This window comes from Aulonocara sp. 'chitande type north' Nkhata Bay, linkage group LG7 (assembly GCF_057382095.1).
Source record: "Aulonocara sp. 'chitande type north' Nkhata Bay isolate Kocher_YH1m ecotype deep benthic linkage group LG7, A_spYH_male_GT1.1, whole genome shotgun sequence".
Taxonomy (NCBI): domain Eukaryota; kingdom Metazoa; phylum Chordata; class Actinopteri; order Cichliformes; family Cichlidae; genus Aulonocara; species Aulonocara sp. 'chitande type north' Nkhata Bay.
Genome location: NC_141350.1, coordinates 17,463,723 through 17,478,922, shown reverse-complemented (window position 1 = coordinate 17,478,922; position 15,200 = coordinate 17,463,723). Strand labels below are relative to the sequence as shown.

At 40.7% G+C, this 15,200-nt stretch overlaps 3 protein-coding genes across 8 annotated transcripts; 1 reads left to right on the top strand and 2 right to left on the bottom strand.

Moving 5' to 3' along the window:
- Positions 1-5,845, top strand: ldhbb (lactate dehydrogenase Bb). Of its 4 annotated transcripts, none has more exons than XM_086299139.1 (9): positions 31-135; positions 275-302; positions 1,969-2,105; positions 2,520-2,637; positions 2,865-3,038; positions 3,139-3,312; positions 3,388-3,505; positions 4,029-4,152; positions 5,199-5,845. In XM_086299139.1, exons 3-9 carry the CDS (start codon positions 1,977-1,979, stop codon positions 5,364-5,366), a joined length of 1,005 nt encoding a protein of 334 aa, XP_086155265.1. In that variant the 5' UTR covers positions 31-135; positions 275-302; positions 1,969-1,976; the 3' UTR covers positions 5,367-5,845. The 4 variants fall into 4 exon arrangements, with proteins under 4 accessions (XP_086155263.1, XP_086155265.1, XP_086155266.1 ...); XM_086299140.1 differs by having other exon boundaries at positions 51-135; positions 252-302; XM_086299137.1 differs by lacking the exon at positions 275-302 and having other exon boundaries at positions 1-135.
- Positions 5,846-6,162: 317 nt separating this feature from the next.
- On the bottom strand, positions 6,163-10,676 carry LOC147324941 (spexin prohormone 1-like). 2 transcript variants are annotated; one of them, XM_086299133.1, is made up of 6 exons: positions 8,569-10,676; positions 7,760-7,831; positions 7,636-7,681; positions 7,489-7,548; positions 6,452-6,538; positions 6,163-6,355 (listed from the first exon to the last, which is right to left on the bottom strand). In XM_086299133.1, exons 2-6 carry the CDS (start codon positions 7,820-7,822, stop codon positions 6,297-6,299), a joined length of 315 nt encoding a protein of 104 aa, XP_086155259.1. In that variant the 5' UTR covers positions 7,823-7,831; positions 8,569-10,676; the 3' UTR covers positions 6,163-6,296. The 2 variants fall into 2 exon arrangements, with proteins under 2 accessions (XP_086155259.1, XP_086155260.1); XM_086299134.1 differs by lacking the exon at positions 8,569-10,676 and having other exon boundaries at positions 7,760-8,540.
- A 425-nt stretch (positions 10,677-11,101) lies between these two features.
- On the bottom strand, positions 11,102-14,606 carry golt1bb (golgi transport 1Bb). Of its 2 annotated transcripts, XM_086299132.1 has the most exons (6): positions 14,418-14,606; positions 13,723-13,814; positions 13,238-13,416; positions 12,864-12,945; positions 11,573-11,588; positions 11,102-11,480 (listed from the first exon to the last, which is right to left on the bottom strand). In XM_086299132.1, the coding sequence occupies exons 1-6, from the start codon at positions 14,440-14,442 to the stop codon at positions 11,473-11,475; spliced, it is 402 nt and encodes a 133-aa protein (XP_086155258.1). In that variant the 5' UTR covers positions 14,443-14,606; the 3' UTR covers positions 11,102-11,472. The 2 variants fall into 2 exon arrangements, with proteins under 2 accessions (XP_086155258.1, XP_086155257.1); XM_086299131.1 differs by having other exon boundaries at positions 11,111-11,588; positions 14,418-14,598.
- Positions 14,607-15,200: the final 594 nt, after the last annotated feature.

Genomic DNA, 15,200 nt, shown 5'->3' with positions numbered 1-15,200 from the left:
GAGGCTTAGCCCATTAAATCCGGCAGACTGCAGGCTGACAGCACAACAGGAAGAAGAGTAGCCACACCGTACAGCACAACAGAGGAGAGTCTCACTGTAGCCCAAGGAGTTATACCTGGACGCTCAACAAAACAGGTGAACTGCTGTATTTCCGTGTTGTGTAGATAGTATAATTTTATCTTTCTGTTGTTGAAATATGTGTAGCAGTTTGTGACACCTGAATGCCTTTGGCTTTGTTTTGCTTGCATCAGTCCTCTCTTCATTCTCACTTTAGGGTGGTCCATTTCAGTGTGTGCAGAACTGTGAGTCACATTTAAGTTTACATATACGTAGGGTCTGCTTGTGTTTACAGTGGCAGTCAGAGTATTTTTTTTTTTAAGGGATTTGTTTTCACAACCACAAATGAAAAGTTTATGTATAAGTAGGGCAATTAGCTAGAAGTTAAAATTCTGCATTACATTAATTTTATAGCTGAGTTTGGGGCTTTAGGCTTTCCTGTTGCTTTGTTTTGTCATCATGTATTCATTATATCTCATCCTCCCCCGCAGTGGCTGTTTAGGTTCAAGTTCAAGGCAGATGTAACTTTTTTCAGACGTCGCAGCCGACTACCTCACTGTGTTGGAGTACCAACCATGCTTCTACTGCAGTTGACTGAGAGTTATGAAAACTGCTGTCACCCTCCCTCCCTCCTTCCCTCCCCAATGACCTTGGATGCTAAGCCATCTCATTAACCGCTCACATTTACATGACTGGAGTGCATGGTGCTGTCAGCTGGTAATCCAGCTTCGGTCTTGGATAATGAATGGATCGTTTCAGCATTGCACTTTCAATAGCAGCATATTCAGCATTCATGCCTGCTATTAGAGACGCACAGGGATGTTAATGTCTGTCTCTTCAAGCATAAGTGCCCCTTGCTTTACATTATTTGCAATTTGCAGTGCATGGTTTTAATCTAATTATTTCTAAACGTATCTGATGGTTGTTTAACAACAGCATCATTTCAGATTCATTACAGGCCAGTGTTTTAAACTGTGCTTAGAGAGACATAAAGCAGGTCCCTTCATTCATTTAGAATAAATTATCAAGCCTTTTAAATAGAAATCAGCTGTTCTTTTGAGACCTCCCATTAGAGGTGAGGTGTAGCAGATGGAAGCAGCGTTAAGGGATTACAGTAACTCCTTTAACAGTCTGCAGTCAGTCAATCAAGTTTGGCATCCGATTATACTGCTACGTCCTCCTCGTTTGGGAAGGAGGGAGGGAGGGAGGTGAGGAGCGGAGCTCTGTGCAGCTGACAGCTCCTCCATCTAACCCTGAGTCACATGAGCTCTGTGGGACTGCTGCAGCTGAGCGGATACTTGCCTGGACCGACTGCATTGCAAAAACTGTGACTCAGGGAGGTTTTGTGGATGCAGGAGGAGGGACAGAGCTCTGTAGGAACACGACTTAGTCATCCATCCAGGTGGCCATGCTGATTACATGGTGGTATTTATACCTTGCAGCTCGGAGCTTCATCGGACAATGCAAGTATTGCTGGTGTTTTTGTGTCTGGCCATATGTCATTTCAAGGTGAACTCTCTGCAAATAGAGAACGCGTGAGACAGGACCTAATACGTTTCTGTCTGAGAGCAGATCGCCTTCTTCATACCTGCTAGAAAGGGAAATAATGCACTCTCTAGTTGTCCTTGAAGCCTTTTCTTTTTCCTGCCCTCCTTCCTTTGCCTTCAGTTCCATTTCAAAAAAGAGAAAACTGCTGTAAATGATCGAAGTGTCTGAGAAGTGGTTTTCTTCTATGCCACTGTATGTCAGGCTTGCGTTAGAAATCCCTCTGCACTCTGACTTATTTATGAGTTGTGTGCATGCGAGGCTGCACGCAGGACCATTGGCTACTGTCGTGTCTGTGTAAAATGCTTTGCTGCTTCACCTGACCCTAAACGCTCATCCCTTTCTTCTTTCATTTACACTTCTCAGCACTGAAAATGGCTTCAGTCCTGCAGAAACTGATCACACCGCTGTTCAGTGGTCCACCTGAGCCTCCGAGGAATAAAGTTACAGTGGTGGGTGTGGGCCAGGTTGGCATGGCCTGCGCTCTCAGCATCCTACTCAGGGTAAGAGTCTCACTGGTTCTGCCTCTCAGATTACCACGCTGCCTGCTGGGGTCACGAGATGGGATCATACTCAGGCTCTTCCAAGATTGCCACGAGATTACTGATCTCTTGGTGTCTGATCTGACCGTTATCCCTTTACTGCACTTGTTAACAAGGAAACATGTATTTGTAATCAAAAAGGAAGAATTACAGTGGAGTTCTCCTAAAGCTGTTCAGGTTTTATTTTCATTCACTTAAATTAGATAACCCGTTTCACCGTTGGACTGAATCATACATCATAAAACAATTATTTAAGCCATTAGGCTTAAAACAGACTCACTTGAAGCTCTCTATTATGTTCTTTTTTTCAACTAGTTCTAATGGCAACAAGCAAACTGTACTATGGATCGGTTTGACCTTGTCTGATATGTGCAGGAGCTGGCTGATGAGCTGGCGCTGGTGGATGTGGTGGAGGATAAGCTGAAAGGAGAGATGATGGACCTGCAGCATGGCAGCCTCTTCCTCAAAACCCCCAAAATAGTTGCAGATAAAGGCGAGTTCATATCGCAGACAAACACACATACACACACACATGCAAACACACAGGAGCTCAATCTCATAAAGCAGCCTTAGTTTTAATTAAAACTCTTTAAAAAGTAAAGAGTTGTTTACAGGGTGCAGCTCACTATGGAGCTGTTTAAATTTAATTTCCCACCTTTGCAAAGGTTTGAAGGAGAATGTGAACCCAAACTGATCTGTTTTTTAAAATTTGTATTTCAGACTATTCGGTTACAGCTAACTCCCGCATCGTCGTGGTGACCGCTGGAGTCCGTCAGCAGGAGGGGGAGAGCAGGCTGAACCTCGTTCAGAGAAACGTCAACATCTTTAAGCACATCGTCCCCCAGATTGTCAGATACAGCCCTGACTGCGTCATCATTGTTGTTTCCAATCCAGGTTCAGCCAACCACATAGCTCTTCTTTATTTACGTCCTCAGACATGAAATCTTGCAGTATTCACCTTTTAACACTATAAATCTCTCCCTCTCTCTGACAGTCGATATACTGACTTATGTGACCTGGAAACTGAGCGGGCTTCCAAAGCACCGTGTCATCGGCAGCGGCACCAACTTGGACTCGGCACGCTTCCGTTTCCTGATGGCTGACAAACTGGGAATCCACCCGAGCAGCTTCAACGGATGGATCCTGGGAGAGCATGGAGACACAAGTGGTGAGGATGCTGTAGGCAATAACTGTGTATGGTGTGTACGTGCATGAAGGTTGATGGTTTCCAGATGTGTTACAGTGCCTGTGTGGAGTGGAACAAACGTGGCTGGAGTCAGCCTGCAGACGTTAAACCCTGATATCGGCACTGACAGCGACGACGAGAACTGGAAAGAGACTCACAAGAAGGTGGTGGACAGGTAGGCTGGAGGTCGCTTAAATCTAGTTTATGGATACAATATTTTAAAGTATGATCTTTTTAAACTCACCTGCTAGTGGTGAGCCGATATCTCTGTTCACTGATGGGCAAGTTGATAACACAGTCACAGTCAATGCTGGACATGTGCACTGTCAGCAAAGAGCTGCACCTTATTGGTCGGAAACCCTGACATGGGTCAGATTTCAAACTAAGGCCAACATGGAAGCTCATCTGCAAACTTTCTCTTCAATTCTGAAATTCTTCAGGCTAAAAGTCTCTCTTTCTTTCATGCTGGATCAACATCAGCGAGTTTAAAATATTGTGTAGATGAGTGTAGATCTCATCTTTACCGAGTCAACACCACGTCACAATACAATGGCTGACCGTTTAGACACGACACAGACGTATCACCTATCGCTACCTTAGCTGTTACCTGTCGCTGTCTTAATCAATCTCGGTGAATTTTCATGATTTTAGACACTTTAGACATGTTTTTGTTTGTTTGTTTGTTTTACATCTCTTAGTGCCTATGAGGTGATCAAACTGAAAGGCTACACCAACTGGGCCATCGGTCTCAGCGTAGCCGACCTGACAGAGAGTCTCATAAGGAACATGAACAGGATTCATCCCGTCTCCACCATGGTGGAGGTAACAGACGCTCATGTTCATGTACTCGTTAAAGAATTTCCCAGTATTCTTTAAAATATAACTTTAACTAGAATTTTGAATCCAAAATGTATAAAGTGTGAGTGTAATTACCAGTTGTGTTAAATAAAGCTCTTTTTTTCCCAAGCCACTTTTCTGATAGTAAGAGTGAAACACTAAGCCAAAAAAGAATCATCAGATGTAATCATCTGTTTGGATAATCATTATATATTCCAAAAGGCAAGTTTCAAGGAAAAACGCAGAACATTTGCAGGTTCAGTCGACACGTTCTCTAGAGTTGAAGCCCGGCAACCTCAGTCACCAGAGCAAGGGTGGGGAACTCCAGGCCTCAAGGGCCTGTGTCCTGCAGGTTTTAGATATCACCCTGGGTCAACACACATGAATCAAATGATAAGTTCATTACTAGGCCTCATTACCGGACATGTTGAGGAGGTAATTTAACCATTTAAATCAGCTGTGTTGGATCACGGACACGTCTAAAACATGCAGGACACCGGTCCTTGAGGCCCAGAGTTCCCCACCCCTGGGCTAGAGCATAAGACTGTTGATCTCAGGGTCGTGGGCTCAAGCTCCACGTTGGGTGTTCAGATTTCAACTCCACCCTCTTTGAGCTTGTGCGAGTACATATGTAATATATTTCATGATGTGTAGATGCACTAGATCAGCGGTGTCGAACTGCAGGCCTCGAGGGCTGGTGTCCTGCAGGTTTTAGATGGGTCCTTGAGCCAACACAGCTGATTTAAATGCCAAATGACCTACTCAGCATGTCTTGAAGTTCTCCAGAGACCTGGTAATGAACTAATCATGTGATTCAGGTGTGTTGACCCAGGGTGATATCTAAAACCTGCAGGACACCAGCCCTCGAGGCCTGGAGTTCGACACCCCTGTTCTATACACAGTAATGTCATATTTTAATATTTAAAAAACAATTGCTTTCCCTATAGTTCCCCTCTTTAGACCTCTATAGCAAGTCTTTGTTATGACGCTAAGCCCTTCCACATAAAGACAGTGTGCTTTGTCATTAACAGGGCATGTACGGGATCAGTGACGAGGTCTATCTGAGTCTGCCCTGCGTGCTGAACAGCGGGGGTGTGGCTAGCGTGATCAACATGACCCTGACAGATGAAGAGGTGGCCCAGCTGCAGGCCAGCGCTAACACACTCTGGGACATCCAGAAGGACTTGCAGGATGTCTAACCTGCCCGCAGGGGGAACTAATAGCTACACCTTCCTGACTACTCATGACCTTCAGCATCACTCCACGGTCACACCAGAAAGCTTTGCCCCTCTGCACCTTCAGCCTACTGCACTATGTAGATTCCCAGATTTTTGGAGGGGTTTCATCCAGCCAGATTTAGCCGTAGGGGTCAGTTTGTGCACTTCTGCTCGCTGGAGACCAAAAGGTGACCCCAATAATGAGTGAGATGCTCTGACTCATTTGTCCTTTGCTGTGTTGCACTGTGGGACCACGTGTCATGTTGCTTTGGCAACTAATAAAAGAAGCAGGGACTAAAGCAATAAGTGCAGTGTTTCAGTTCTTCAGTGTTGGCTATTTATGTAGCGTGATAGAAATCTGTGAACATGGGCTTTCTCTTTTGCTGAAAGTGAAGAGCAGAGTGTTACATGTGGCCTATGATCTAACAACATGGTTCAATAAAATAAATCCTAAAACCCTGCTGGAAGCTCATGGTGATTTTACTGGAATGTATTAGTCGATGAACTCTGTCTGATCCCGATCGTCTACCTCTGACACGGCTCTCTCAGTGACCGCTGTGAAGACGGCGCGATGATGAGTGACTGATAGTTTGTCATCCTGGTGTTAATCACTTCATGGTGTGAATGAGTGACTGGCGTAATTGTTTTAATAAGTTGACAAGGATGAGTGTAAATGGAAATCCATCCATGCGTCACACCACCAAACTGCACATGATGACAGTCAAATGAAGAGATAAACTCACGCATAAATCAGACTCTAACATCTTGCAGACGGACATTTTCATTTATTTTGCGCATTTTATTATAAGTTATGTCAAATTTGCGACACGCAGACAAACATCAACAATAACAATAAAATGTAACAAGCAACATAAGAAACAGAAAAACATAGAACTGGGCTCTGATGAATGTTCACAAGTGGGTTCTATTCACCTCCTGATAGTCCAGGTGATTATCTGGATTGCCTGCATCTGAGGATTAAAAAAAAGAGCCATAAATAATCTTAAAGCAGTTCAGGAGGATCTGGTAAGTCAGGGTGTTGGTGGTGATGAATTCCAAGGTTTTACCTTCTTCTACAGCTCGCTGTAGGAGTTCCAGTAAAATGGATAAAAGCAAAGAAGAGCCTCGGCCATCGCTGTTCTGCTTCCGAGTCCCTGCAGAGAATCGGAGCAGAAATGGCAGTATTTGGAAAAGAAACAAAAAACTGTGCAACCAACAAAATACAAATATAGCTGTGTGAAGAGGAGACTAAGATTTCCTCTTTTTTATCTTCCGTATGAAACCCTCGGAAATAAACACCCAGGATCAGGCTGATGAAATCACATATGTGGCACTTCACCCTCTTAACGCCTCGTGTATCATATTTGACACATACAGTTTTTGAGACTTCTACATCATCAGTGGGGATTGTCTAAAATCTAAATAAATTCCACAATACACTTTGTTTTTTTAAAAAAAATTAATTTTCTGGTAATTATTTCATTGTTCAGGCTTTAAAGGGTTAAAACAAGGAACACAAAATTAATAAGTAAACATAACAAAATGTAATATTTATTATGATTTCTAACTCTGGTAATAAGCCATCACTTCAAACATGATAGCAAAATAATTTATTCATGGAGTTTTTACTCTGATGGAAATAAAATACCTGCAAACTAAAAAATTTAACAAACTCTTAAAACTGCCTAGGATTAAAAAGCAGAAGAAGAAGAAGCTCTCATTAATGACTGATTTCTGAAACATTAGTAAATGTTTCAGAAAATGTAACCAGTTCAAAATCACAATATCAGCCTTATTTCTAGAGTACATTTAAAACAAACAAGCTCGACCATAGTGCTTTACAAGTTAGTGTAAAACAAACAAGATCAATAAAATGAATAAAATCAAATAAATCATTAAAAAACTAACAAATACAATAAATGTGAGTAAAAACAAACTAAAACAAAAAGTTACCACAATATTAAGTACAAACTTATTCCAAAGGATGATTTCTTACAAATGAATACAGGCTCCTAAGAGCCAAATACAATACTAGTCAGCTTACACAGAATATTTACTTGTTTATCTGATTACACTACTCGAGCTGCATCATGTATTCACACACCTGAGTGAAAAGTGCTTTCTTCCTCTCTTCTGGCACGCTCCAAAAATGAGCGGCGTCCCTCTGTAAAAGATCAGCACACTATATTGTTTCGATCTGATAGACGTCTAAAACCTGGGTGACTGTTTGCTGCCGTCAGTGCGTTCTTACGTGCTCCTTTCAGGTATAGGATCGCCTGAGAAGTCCAGTTTCTCCTCTGAAAAGGGAAAAGAAAATTCTGTTCCAGCTCAGGCTGATCAGGGTTAAACATGACAAAAGAAAAATACCGACTAACCTGTGGAGCAGTCCAACACTGAGAAACCAGCGACAGCAAAAGCAGCGTGACTAGTAGAGACATTGTTGAACTCTGCAACAGAACAAGAGGGGGAAAAATGTTTTTCTGAGAAGTATACGTTTAATTACAGTCATCCATCACACATCTATTTCTCTGTGTTTAGATGTAAACTCACTGTAAACAAATTTTAAAGCAACTCATCGGCATCTAGATGCCAGTAATTTACAGTAAAATGTTTGCAGTAACTTTACAGTAAATTACATTTTCTGTCATTTTTATTACAGTAAATGTACTTTAAATTAAATTACAGCCACTACCTTCAAGTAAATTTACAGTTGGACACCAGTAAGTTGCGGTTTGTGTACATTATACAGTTAAAATGTATTTATAATAACAGTATTTGTAGCATATTTTCATTAATAGTGTTTTATTTTACTTCAATTTATAGCATTCTGACTTTGTTACATGTTACTAATGTAAACACACTATAATAAATCTCTGTAAGCAGGTTTAAGAAATTGCCCGTGTATTTTTAGCAAGTAAACTTCTCCTGTACACACAATTGTGAGCTGTTGTATTGTACTAACACCTCACTATACTAACTACTACTGAATGACAATAGTTACATGTTTTCTGTCTGTGCTTTATTAGCTTTATGATTTATTATGCTGTATTGTGTTATAAACAAATTTTATTTTGCTCATAAATAGTAAAAGGTAGACTTAGAAAGTAAAAGTTTAATTTACTTAATTTTTTCACATTTAAGAAAATTAAAATATTATATATAACTAAGAAGAGGGATATCTTACCTTTTACTTTAAGCGTTGTGCTCTCCTGCAGGTTGCAGCTGGTTTAAATGTTTAATGTTTCCCTGTCAGTGCAGTCACATCGTTTGTAAGAAAAAAACAACTGATGACGCTGACAGGTGTCTTAATCACTTCACACCTACTTCTTCAGCTGACGGTGCTGTTAAAGATGTCGCTGCACATTAATCGCAGACGCATGAGAGACACTCAAACTTTTAAGTCTTGCAAGCAGCAGAGTATTTTCACAGGGTCACTGCAGGACGACAACGCCGGTGAGATTTTATGAATGAAGTTGATGCGGTGAGCAGTGATGAGGTGGCAGGTGCAGATGCCAGAATAAGACAATTCTAGTCCTTCAAGGGCCCTGTGTAATCTGCAAATCTATTTTATTGGCTACAACTGATTTGTCCATGACTTCAGTAGGTCTTCTCCCAAATTGCGGTCATCATTGTGAGGAGCACTACTTGCTCATAGGGGGCGGAGTCATATGATTGTTCAAGTGTCTTGGTAATATTGCAGGGTCTTTGTCTCTTTAATATAAAGCCTTGGGGCAACTGTTGTTTTGAACTGCAGCTATGTAATAAAACTAAAGTGAATGGTGGTCTTTGCTAAAATAAGACCAGCACTGTATTAATGTGAACTATGGATGAACTTAAGTCTTGCCGTGGCTTAAGTGCATTGGTCCTTCAGCCAGGTGAGCTAAAAATATACACATACTAATACATTTTAACCTCTCAAACATTTTCTAAGAGACATTTAGGCCTTTACTATCACAACATGGCAATTAATGTGTTTATTTCAAAGGCAAATATAAGTGTAGTTAAATTAAATGTGTTTGTTCTACCAAGGGCTCTAGCAAAAATATTTAAGTAACCCATCATTAGTTTTTCTTCCACTTTTATTATGAATGCAGTGCATTTGCTTGAAGATGATGGATTTGTATCAAAGTTTGAGAATGTGGGTTCGACATGAGGAGCAGAAGCCTGGATCAGCTGAAAGCATGAAGGACATTGGATGACATGAGGACCTTGAATTTATTTGTTATTTTTGTTTCAACTGTTTTAGAAATTTCACACATACATAAATCTCTGTGTTTATGACCTGTACACACTGTGTATAAACAGTTAATTCGTTTTGAATTATAAATCTAATCTCTGATATGTGAATGCTTAAAGGGAACGTATTATCATTTCACAGTGGTTGACGTTGTCATATAAAGCTGGCTTAAGACTCATCAGAGTAAACACCAGTTTGATGACCAACCTTTCCATCAGAAGTTGACCGTACAGCACCCTCAACCAGTGAGTGACCACTTTGAATCACAAAGTGACCGCACAGGTCGCCTGTTGGGAGGCAACCTGCGGGCCACTCGGACTAACTGCAATCACTCTCACGCAGATTGGTGAATATTTACAATGCCGACCAATTAAAAACGCAGAGTGCCAACACACTGCAATCTAAACAAGTCAGTCTGTGCCAATCAGCGCAACTCATCTGCAACACGCCTCTCTGTAACAGGACTCAACTGGTTTCCAGCTGCTTATATAGTTAAATCCCTGTCCTGTAACAACACCGTCACTGTTTTTGGATGAATTTGTTTCAAATCAATGAGTTTTCAGCTGGACTCTGAATCTAAATGGTTTAGACTTCTGTTTATATACATGGCAACAAATTTGGAAATTTATGCTAGTAAATCTTATATATATTATTGAGTATAACCACCGTATTATCACAAACAGATTGCATGTGGATGCCAACTTGAGCACATTCAATCGTACACTGATAGCAGACTGAATCCATTTAATGCTGTTGTATTGCCACCTTTGAATCCAGCAACTGACTACAAGTGGTTGCAGACTTGGTCCCTGCCTCTGAAGCAACCAAGACAATGAGATTAGTTTACTACACACGATCATACAGTCTCCAACCGCCTTCTTCTAAATATGTCCCTGCTGCAACAACCTGAATAAAATTAGTAGGTCATTAGCAAGACTTGACTACATGCTCAGGTGGCAACACCTAACCATACTGAAGTTTAAATAAATGTAAGTAAATATAAGTTTTTGGAAGAAAAAAAAACTACTTTTAAAAGTACTTTTATTGTACCATGTTAATTTAGTCATGAGCTGCTGTAACATGAATCAAATGGATGAATTGCCACCTCAGCATCAGTCAAGTTCTATAAAGTCTAATGACCTACTGATTTTATTCAGGTGTGCTGCAGAGGGACACATGGAAAAGTTTCAGGACACCGGCCATCGAGGACTGAAGTTGAACACCTGTGCATTAAAGGGTAAAACAGCTTGTTTCAGAGGACATGTGCATTAGAGGAGCTTCACCAAGGCCCAGTATGGGTGAACCATGTAAAGCTCTTCTAGTAGAGTCCCTGAATAGAAGATGGAGCTGGGCTTCTTTTAGCAAATCATACTGTTATTACCCAAAACGCAGGTAAGATCTGGGACATCTAAATTACTTACGCTACAAAACAAAATTTATAAAATGCACACTTTATTTCAAGCGCTTAGAAAAGTTACAGTTAAACATCTCCATCCAGGACAATATAAACTGTTTTTACATTTCTGCCACATTTAGCTCAACTGCACATTTTTTTAAAGTATAAAATTCCACTAACTCTTCATGGAGGGAAAAAAAAGGCCCTCAGTGTCTGTTCAGGCACACAGATGCTGTCACTGTCCTCCGAGTTAATCCAGTGGTCCCAGATTATCAGTCCATAAATATCAGAGTGGAATGACATAAAAGAGAAACTGCTTTCAGCCTTAAAAAAAAGATCTCTTGGTAATGTTTTCCAGTAGCAGTCAGAAACAGTTTCCCTCTAATAGAATTAAATGTACAGTCAGTCAGACATCCACAGATGCGTGTGTCTTTTGTGCAGAGTAATGTTTGGATTCACAGCTCTGGAATGGCAATGGTCAAAATATACAGTCACCATGAGGCGGTAAGAAACGCTGAAACTGTCCTCTTTGTTATACCATCGTGTTGCTCTCACCAATTTTGTCCACCAGCTGAAATAAAACATGAAAAAGGGCAGAATTATTTACGAGTTGTTATGCGAAGGATGATTTAAAATAACATGTATGAAGCAGAACATGCAAGGATGATGATGTTGATAATGCAGTGAGGTTTTTATATTGGTAAACAGCTGTAAAATATTAGCAACCACGGCAGAATTAACTGATCCTGGACGCTGACGGTTTCCAAGAAGCTACAAAAGGCTTCAAAGACACGAGACTGAGCGGGGAATCCCATGAGGTCGTGCTCAGGACAACAGGGACCCTGTTATTAGACTAGATGAGAGAAAGACCAGAGCCCTCTCATCTAAAAAACCTTCCTCAGCTTTTGGAGCCATTTCACTCTAAAAATCTTTAAAGCCCACATAGATCAACAAAGTAATATCAGCTTCTTTAAAAACTTTCAGCTGCTTTTTGCCGTAAATGCCATTTGTATCATCTAATGGAAAAAGTTCATGTTTAGCTTAGAGAACTAATCCCCAAATATTTTGATAATCAATTCTTTGCACTTAACATTATTCAAATACGAATAAAGAAAACAAATCCCTGGTTCCAGCTTCTCAAATGCAAGACTTTAAATGATGTATTTTAGTCATATATGGTGGTAAACTGAATTTTGTTTAGCACAAATAAAACAAGATAGTTTAGTATTCGTATAATTATACTTGCATGACTTTTTAGACAACGGGCTGCAAATACCAGATTTTTCCATGTCTGCCAAAGACTGTATTTAAAAGATGGAGGAGGCCACCGTGACACCCTTTGATTAGCAAAATTCTGCTTCCAGGCCTTGAGCTTAAATAGATGCAAGGTGCGGATCAGACCATGAGTCTGAGTGACTCGGCCACAATGTAGGTGGCGTACCCTGCTATTTCAACTACAGCTGGAATCTCATGTACACAGTGGACATCATGTTGTATTTAATGAAACCTGAAAGTAGCAACCGAGACCATAACCTAAGCAGGAGAGCCAGAAGCCATTTTCTCATGCACTTCTATAGAATCTGACTTCTTACTGCAACCAGAGAGGCTTGCATAAAAGAAAACTGCAGGTGCACTCAGAGAGCACCTTCTCCACCATGACCAACTTTTATTATTACTGCATCAAAGATTAGTGGAATCTTCCTCTCCACAAAGTTTCATCAAATTCAGACAGTGTTTATTTACTGTTAGTCCTGCAGACAAATGTCATTGAAAGCCTTATAAAGCTAAACAATATTTGTGATTAGTGACCCTTATTAAGGTTAAAGTGCCTGAGAGTGACACTTACCGCACTGATCCCCGGTAAGCTGAGCAAAGATCCGAGCACAGGCACTCGTCTGATGAATCCGACTGCCACCGGGAAGAATCCCCTGTTAACGAGTGCAAGAATAAAGTGAGACTTGGAAATTGTTTTGGACATGTGCAGAGGAGAGATAGTGGACAGTGTTGAATATGGAGGTGCCAGGCAGGAGGAAAGAAGGAAGACGGCAGAAGAGGTTCATGGATATAGTGAAGGAGGACATGCAGAGGGATTGAGGTGACAAAGGACGTTAGGTATAGGGAGAGATTCGGGTAGATGATCCACCGTGGCAACCCCTAATAGGGAGCAGCCAAACGAGGAAGAAGAGGAAAAGGAGTTCAGCCCTTTCTGACTGAGCTGACCTGAATAAGAGGAAGAAACCGTAGATCTCCAGAACAACCCCAACAATCGGCCAGCCAAGCAGAACCACCAACACTCCTCCCAGGAAGAAGCTGGTGGCTTTTAGTTTGTGCCTCTGGAAGAAAAACCTGAAGGTACGCTCGAGGCCGATGACGAACGACAGTCCGGAGACAAATAGAATCTGCACAGGAAACAACATGTCACGGGTCCAAGATCTTTTAGGTTATATAGGATAGACTTTCACACTGTGTTATAATTACTAGGTAGGTTCTGTGCTCACAGCAATTTTTAATCTAATAATTTACCCGATATAAACATTCATTTTTAACATCTGTTTCCTTTTTACTGCCCTGCTCTAGAGCAGCAAAGAAAAGATCAACTTCCACTCACATCAGCAAATGTGATCATATGGACCAACAGCCAAATGGCAATCAACAATACAGGTACTACTCTGATATATCAATGAACCCAAAAACCATCAACTCACATTTCCAATGGCAAGGAGAGCTTTATCAAAAAACAGCATCATCCCAAAGAAGAGGAAAAACACACCAAACCCCGTCAGTCCCATCCCAATCTCTGCAGACATCAAGAAAAAGAAAGAAGTTATTAATAAGTCGCATGATCTACTTTGGTTTACATGGATTTCAATTTTATTAAAGAAATGCAGAATGACTATTCATTAAGGGGGGTATTCATATTCATTTCCAGCTTCACATTTTATTACAAGGCAGCTTTGCATGATCCAGTCCAAAATAAGCCTTGTTTTTCTTACAGTGGGACTCTGGATTAGCCAGCTTTAAGCAAGCTTTCTTATTATTGGCTGCCCTTTGCAGACAGAAGGTTTGAACAGCAGGTAGGTGGGACTTCTGTGCTGACATCACACAGCCAAGTGTAAAAAAACAACAAAAAAAAACCAAGCAGTTAAATGACTCGTGCACATACGCTAACCTCGTTGGTTTACACTTCGGCCGTGCTCGATATACGTTTTTTTTAAAAAACAAGAAACAAGTGAAAAAGAAAAAAAAACAGTTCCCCTTTACAGCTACTTCACGTGGTGACGTAGTGTTGCTCTCAGCCAATCGTGTTTGAGCTGCTGGCCTCGTACATTCAGCTAAACCCGGTTTCGCACAGAAACACTAGAAAGACAAAGAACAGCATAGAAACAGAAGCGGCTCTTACTTTGTGAATCCGTGAGCGAAATCATTTTGGTATCCGCTGAAGACTCTGTCCAATCACCAAGAGGTCGCAACGACTCAAACTGGCAGCTTTACGAAAGCAGCGTAGCCAAAGTGTTGATGCTACAAGCGGCAGTAGCAGCAGTGGAGGCAAAGGTAGCGGTTCATTACGCAACCACGTCAGCCGGAGCCACGTATACGCGCACGCCAGCAAAGATCGTCTATGATGACACTCACTGATCCAACACACTCTGCCAATTTTGCTGTCTGTGTGTGCACGTTTAGAAAAAAAGTACTTGTTATCCTTTGGTCTTATTAATTTGATTTATTTGGCTGTTGTAATCATTTAACTGTAAGACATCTGTAGTCCAAAAATATATAAGGTGTCATATCAGATAATTATTAGATGTTTCAAATTGTAAATGTTATTGATATTGGATCGATGCTAGCGCGAAATAATCAGTACTTTATTTTTATCCCTCAAGTTTAGTATGTAGATCATTGAATTGTGTTATATATTTTTTTTTTAATTAAAACATTTGGAAAAAGAAAAATGTCTGAACCTTTTTTGGCTTGACTGTCATATCTATTTTATCTATAGTCTATAACATATTTAAAAACAAAGTCCGTCAGAGACAGGCATATTTACATTCCAGCTCTCCAAAAAGGTCATTGTTAAAATCCATGAAACGCTGATTGTGTTGACTTTTTATTATGGAAAGTAAAACCACAGTGATTTAAATCTTTTCAAAATTTGCAAATGGATGATGATTCATGTCATAAATCC

Coding starts and splice junctions, on each gene's coding strand:
- ldhbb (XM_086299136.1), top strand. CDS start 1,466: ATGCTGATTACATGGTGGTATTTATACCTTGCAGCTCGGAGCTTCATC. Junction 3,506..4,028: donor CACAAGAAGGTGGTGGACAG/GTAGGCTGGAGG, acceptor TACATCTCTTAG/TGCCTATGAGGTGATCAAAC. Junction 4,153..5,198: donor CCGTCTCCACCATGGTGGAG/GTAACAGACGCT, acceptor TGTCATTAACAG/GGCATGTACGGGATCAGTGA.
- LOC147324941 (XM_086299133.1), bottom strand. CDS start 7,822: ATGTCTCTACTAGTCACGCTGCTTTTGCTGTCGCTGGTTTCTCAGTGT. Junction 7,682..7,759: donor AGTGTTGGACTGCTCCACAG/GTTAGTCGGTAT, acceptor TTCCCTTTTCAG/AGGAGAAACTGGACTTCTCA. Junction 6,539..7,488: donor AGAAAGCACTTTTCACTCAG/GTGTGTGAATAC, acceptor GATTCTCTGCAG/GGACTCGGAAGCAGAACAGC.
- golt1bb (XM_086299131.1), bottom strand. CDS start 14,442: ATGATTTCGCTCACGGATTCACAAA. Junction 13,417..13,722: donor CTCTCCTTGCCATTGGAAAT/GTGAGTTGATGG, acceptor TTTCCTGTGCAG/ATTCTATTTGTCTCCGGACT. Junction 11,589..12,863: donor GCTTACCGGGGATCAGTGCG/GTAAGTGTCACT, acceptor GTTTTATTTCAG/CTGGTGGACAAAATTGGTGA.